General features: G+C 43.5%; 1 protein-coding gene across 1 annotated transcript in view; it reads right to left on the bottom strand.

Annotated features, from left to right (window-relative positions):
* The window catches only part of fbxo43 (F-box protein 43), an 8,320-nt gene extending 2,142 nt beyond the window's left edge, over positions 1–6,178 (bottom strand). Inside the window, exons 1-3 of the mRNA XM_015401597.1 lie at positions 6,045–6,178; positions 2,111–2,961; positions 1,307–2,035 (exon numbers count right to left, since the gene is read on the bottom strand). Coding sequence (XP_015257083.1) covers positions 1,307–2,035; positions 2,111–2,904 — 1,523 coding nt within the window. The 5' untranslated portion in view covers positions 2,905–2,961; positions 6,045–6,178. The remainder of the gene's footprint in view (positions 1–1,306; positions 2,036–2,110; positions 2,962–6,044) is intronic.
* Positions 6,179–6,410: the final 232 nt, after the last annotated feature.

Raw genomic sequence — 6,410 nt, 5'->3', positions numbered from 1 at the left:
TGCTACACCCGGCTACGCTGCTTCGCTTCTTCTTCTTGTTTACTACTGGCGGTTGGCTTTGGTCGCAGTACCGCCACCTTCTGCTCTGGAGTGTAAACGCTTCGCCTATGAGAAAAAGGAGCAGCTTCCAACCAAGCAATGGCACACCAGACTCCATTCATCTTATCAAGTGAGTCCAGTCTTAACATGATGCCATGATGAGATGAATGGAGTCTGGTGTGCCATAGCTTGGTTGAAAAGAAAACCTGCAGCCACACGGCCCTTTCTGGAACCTGTTTGACACCTTTGGTCTAGATTAATGCATTTGTGAAAAAGTCCTGCAACACTGGACTCTGGACAAGGGGGCTTTCAAGGTTATGGGAAAACTGAAACCCTGGAGTAGCAGAGCCCTATTTACACTCCCCACTAAAAACTGATCTGTGACAAGCTCTGCTACTTAACACCGTTCACACACCACGCTGGCACGGTTCCTGGCCTCCTAACCAGATCTAAAGTATTACTGCTCTCTAGAGGTAAACAAGCCAACCAACATGGTGGTGCCCCTAACATTGAGGAAGATTGCGGACTAAGAATGCAGCCTTTGGCGAATTTACTTGACAGAGTCGGGTTTTGAGAAGTGGATACGACAAATGATAGTCTAATCAGGTCTTACGGAACCAGGAAACGACGACAGACGTTGAGGCTCAACACACTGCTAAGCAGAATCATTACTGGAAATCGTGTGGCACGGTAGGGAAGCCAGTATTTTAATTATTGTACGAAATTTCATGATTACGGAGGCTGATTGTAAGGAGATGACGCGATCTGCTCATGCGCTCTGTTATATGAGAACCGAACTGATGAACTAGTACCATGTTAGCGCAGTTCGGTTGTTTCTGGCACGGTCGGGTTCAGTTCTGCATACTATTTACACTCAGCAGCTACCTCTGTTACCGTGCTCGGACCGATCTCGGTACGGTTCCAATGGGGTGGTGTAAATGGGGCTATTGACATGGTTGTGCTTAGTCCAAAGGATTATCGGAATGAAGGCTTCAAATGATTGCAATTTTGATTTTTGGCAAAAATCGTTCAGCCTTATATGGAACACAACAGTAAATTCTCTTCTTCAAATGATCATGGAAACACACCAACAGGGTTCAAGGTGAAAACGGTGACATAATAAAGATTGAAAATTATTGGTTTCATAACAAAAAAGCAACACTGAAAATGTTCAATTCATTATGAATCTAAGCTTTTTAACCAAGTGAATCAAAATGGCATCTGATGAGTTTGTGCTAATTAAGTGACAATAACAAACACACATCACCTGTAGAGACACTCAGGGTTCAGCTTGCTGAAAATATTCGCCAGGATGTGCCTGAGGTTCCTCTTCTTCAGCTCTGTGAGGATATCCAGCTCCCCCAGGCCCATCTTCCTGCCGATCATCCCCGCTAAAGGCATGGTGGTCCTGAACATCACTGGAGTCTCAACAAGTGCTGCTGTGAGCTTCAGCTCTTCCCTCAGACTTGGACTTTGACCAGATCTCTGGACCCTCTGCTGGCAGATAGCATGGACTAGCTGCAAGGCCGGAGTCAGAGACAGGTCAGCTGGGGACGTCCTGAGTGGAGTCATGGCTGGAGGAGCAGGGTCTGCGCACTGAGGTGATGCTTTCTCAAGCTTGGATGAAGAGGCACTTAATGGGGTGTTTGAGTCGTTTTTGGCAAAAATCAGGCTGTTAAAACATCTATCAGACATTTTGCTGCAGGGCGTAACTTCTGCAAAAACGTCATCATTAGAATGGCTGCTATTTTTAGGGCGTTCTTCATGTCGCCGGTTTCCTGAGTCTTCCTCAGACTGAGATCCGCCTTCTTTAAGGGTAGAAAGCCGATGGTGGCGCTGCAAACGGGAGGGTCTCTTTGCATTCAGATTTGGGGTCCCATTGATTCCTTTGGAGGCGGAGCCAAGAAGCTCCTGGAACGAGCCGTCATGGTCCACTGAAGAATCTTGAGATTTGTCAAGCGTTAAGGAGCTGAAACCACTGTCCTCACAGACAGACCTGCGCCGAGGTTAGAAAGAGGGCAACGTTAGCTTGGTTTCAGCAAACAAAAAAGAAAAGAAAAAAAGAACCTACCTGATGTCTTTCGGGGTTTGAGTAAACAATGGCGTGTAGATGAGACTGCCGCTGTCATCATTTTCACTGTTCAATGGGGATTGAAGGTTTTCGCTGGTTAACATGGGGAACAATTTGTCACGACGTGGAGTTTCTGCATTGAGCGGGTTCAAGGAAATGCTCCCCCCGAAATCTGCTTCCGAGACGACGCCTCCCTCGAAGGAGAACATGCAGGTGTCGGGTTTGCCGTCTTCACGGGTGGAGGTCCTCATCTGCGAGAAGAGGAGCCGCCGTTTCCTGCCGGACATCGCCGCGTCGTGACCCATGTTTGAACCGCCCGTGGCCCCGTCGGTTGTTAGATCCAGAGAGTTAAATGATGCACTGAGCCAGTGTTCAGGTCTCTTACTCAAACAGGACTCTGCATTCGAGGGGAATGTTGGTCCCGTCCCATCAGTTTTCACCAAGGCGGGTTTGCTTGTTAGAAGCTTGTGGCGCAGTAAAGGTCCCCTTCTGTTTAGCTTCGGCGTTTCACACCAGCTCCCTACTGATGCTGCTTCTCTGTTGTCTCTCCCCAAAACCCTAACCGGTCCTCTGCTCTGCTCCTTAGGGGTGACATGAAGCCGGAGGTTCTCTTTAGGAGTTTCGCAGATTTCTGATGGAGACAGAGACCCAGAGATGTCCCCCCCGCTGATGCTCTGTGGGCTCTGGAACCAACCCGAGTATCCGCTGTCAGAGCAGTCCTCATAGCAGTGCTGGCCTTTGTAGCTCTGTAGGTTGACATTTGATTTAGGAGTGCACTGCATTGCTCTGCTCATGTGGGCCCTTGGTTCACTGCACAAAGACCTCCAAGAGAAGAAAGCTCGTCTAGTGACCTGGAGATGAAAAATTACACTGCTTCAACCAAATGCTTAAACGTTTCTGCACATTTTGGTGGGAAAGTCAACACTGTAGTTAACAATTTAATACACAAATATTCATGTACGAGGGGCAATTAAAGGAGCCATGTAGATCATACATAAAACAAAGACTGGCTAATGTCAGCACCCTTCTGCAAAAAAAAATAGAATAAAAAATGTTTTAAATCAGACAGGAGAAACAAAGTGACGCTCCCCTTGTGGTTTTTTTCTGGTTTGAACATACAGTAGAGTCTTGCTTTCACACCCAGGAATGTCCAGCAGGTTTTAACTCCGGTTTAACACTAACAAGTTTAAACCATCGACTTATTGACTCGAAGGCAATCCCTCACACTAAGCATGCTTGTAGCGACAGTGGAGAGAAAAAAACTCCCGTTTAACAGGAAGAAACCTCCAGCAGAACCAGAATCAGTGTGAGCGGCCATCTGCCGAGGCCGACTGGGGTTCAAGGAGACAGAAGCAGAGATTCAAAAAGGGCAGCCCCGTCCAGGAAACACCCAGGCTGACGAGCACCGAGCCAGCTCCCATGCCAGAGGATGAAGAGAGCACATCCAGCCAGTCATGGTCAGAGAAACAGGACAACACTGGAAAACAGGCCGATCTCCAACATCTATAAACAAGGGTGTTGATGGCAGCAGCACAGCGGAGGTTTCTCTCCAGGATGGAGTCACAGTCAAACAGGAACTTTTCAATTTGCATGTTTTCAAAACCAAAATAAGACTTAGTTGGGTCTCTGTATAAAACCTCTAACTAAATTGACTATTTCTGACATTTTGAATTGAAAAAGCTTCCTGGATGGGAAGCGAAAGGTCTCCAAATTTGGAAATAAAGTCCAGCGGATTTTTTTTTTTTTTTTACTTTTTTGGAATCTCCCCAAAATGCAATCCTTCCAAAGCTTAGACATTTTGTCACTTTTTCTTCTTAGAGTTATTCTTATAATGGATAAACTACCCCACTATGCAATGATATGATGAGATCATAAAATCGGATGATCTGGTGAACTGCAAAGTGCCTTGAGACGAAATGTGTTGTGAATTGGCCCTATACAAATAAACTGAATTGAATGCCATCTGTAAAGATTAACTGTGTCATATTTTCATTATTTTTGAGACACATGCTTGTTTCACAAGCTTGAGTTTCATTGATCCTTAAAACTAAGGTTGATGGGACAGGTGTTGCGAATGAAACGGTGCCCAGCTTGTAAGAGCTCCTGTATTTCGCTGACTGTGTGCATTGATGACTGAAAGACATTTTCTGCCTACATTTATCTGTTTACTACACTGTGTTGAATTCATGTTAATGTGGATTTAAAGACATTCAATTAGCGGAAAAAGATTGCAGGGGGGGATAAAAAAAACAAACAAATTCTAATCAACCAAAACTTTCGCGACCCCATGCAGTACCTCTGTGGACCCCTAGGGGTCTCACAGACCCCTGTTTAAGACCTCCGTCCTAGAGCAAACGATTTAAATCAAGGTAATTTTTGAAAGAGATGTGCCAGTTGTCACATTTTACAATGAAATTAAAAAAAAAGAAATGGGCGATTATATTGTGAGGCCATATATATCGTTCAGCCCTTGCGTCTGAACATTACGCTAATGAATTGATTTAAACTGTCATCTTCAGCCATCAGGTTCAGTGGGCAGGATTCGGACAGCTACCATGGAGACGCTGACGTCTGATTGGCTGCTTCACACAGACGGAGAGGAAACTTCTTTCCTAGTTTGCTGTGACTCTCATTAACATTTTGGCGAAAAATGCTGCAGACGGAACTTCAAACTTTCTGCATTTTATTCACCACAAAATTCAACCAGCCTTTATCTGCCTACTTTGGTCTGAAACATCTAATAAGCTCACATGAGAAACTCGCTGTGGCCCAACATAGTGGAAGCTGCCACAGACTCCAGACTAGGGCTGCAACTAACCATTATTTTGCAAATCAATTAGTCTGTTGATAATTTATTTCATTAATTGCTTAATAATAGAATAGCCAAAGGTTCCTTAAGTTTCTTTAAGTAATTTCCCTCAGGGATTATTAAAGTATGCCTGATTCTGAAAGAAGATTTTTTAGGAATTTAAACCAGGTGAATCTAAAACATTTTCACACGAGGATTTCTGGATAAATCATTGACTGACGAAAAAGTTTTTTTTTTTTTATCTGAAATGCAAAATATGTATATAATTTTTTTTACAATGTTGGTACCGTTCCTGTTCTAAGTGGGCCACTCTGTAATGATTTAATGATTTAATGATTAATTGATTACTTAATTAGTTGACAATTATTTCAATAATTGATCAATCACAACTAATCTACACTGGTGAAAAATGAAGAAATAAGGCAACTTTTTAGGTGCCTGAGGGGCAGAAGGTCATTAAAACAAGAGAGCTAGTCTCTAAAACAGACATGGCTACAGCTTGATGCTAACATGTTTGTTAGCTGTCATAATTCTGACTTTTTTTCCATATTAAAGTGAAATAATATTTAAAAATCAGTTATCAGGATAAATGGCACTTCTCTTCATTCTTATTTCATTTTGTTCCCTTTAACTTTCCACACTAATTAAGTTCTGATGTATGAAATTAAGATTTTTTTTTTTAAATACAGATTACTCTTCTCTTCTCATCAATGTACCGGTAAGGAAAATACTATTTACTTATCGCTCACCACCAAGGGCCCGGCTGAGCTGGTTCATCACCAAGGGCCCAGCTGAGCTGGTTCATCACCAAGGGCCCAGCTGGCTGTTGCTATGAGCTGGGGATTTAAAGCCCCGTGCTCCAGGTCCTCTACATACAAAACTATAACCGAATTATCTCCTCTTTTTGGCTTGTTTTTGACGATTTATATTGGTAATTAAAAATAAACTTTTTTTTTTTTTTTTTTGGTAAGTAACGCGTTCATGGCCTTTCAGGTGCGGCAGACTTGAAGACCAATTAGCATGGCCGGAAAACCCACCTGGGTAAAGTTAGCCCAAACAAAGGGTGAACCAATGAAACATGTGTTAATAAAGCTAAAAACACCTTTAAAATGTACAGAAACTTACTCTGTCAGATAGTTTAACTCCTACAAAGGGCCGCACACTCAGGTTCAGCTCCAGGCCCCGGCTTCCAGCCTTCCTTTCCGCTGCATGTTCATCCTCGCAGCCTCAGCTCCCGCTTTCAAATTTGGAGCCTTCTGTTGACGGTGACGTATTTCCGGTCGGTCTGCTGAATGGCCTTCCGCGTCTGGTTACTATAGCAACCGAGTCTCTAGAGCCCTGGTCAAACAGAGAGCAGGTATGGTGGCTTTTTTTCCCTTCTTTGTTGAAACCTTGGTTGCATTAGACATGAAATTAATGGGACAAGTTTCAGCTAAAGCTCGAACAATAATTCATCACTGTTTTTAGTTAGTTGAGTTTTTGTTTATTTTT

The sequence above is a fragment of the Cyprinodon variegatus genome, unplaced genomic scaffold (genome assembly GCF_000732505.1).
Source record: "Cyprinodon variegatus isolate N-32 unplaced genomic scaffold, C_variegatus-1.0 Scaffold1236, whole genome shotgun sequence".
NCBI classification, from domain to species: Eukaryota; Metazoa; Chordata; class Actinopteri; order Cyprinodontiformes; family Cyprinodontidae; genus Cyprinodon; species Cyprinodon variegatus.
This window is presented reverse-complemented; position numbering and strand designations above follow the sequence as displayed.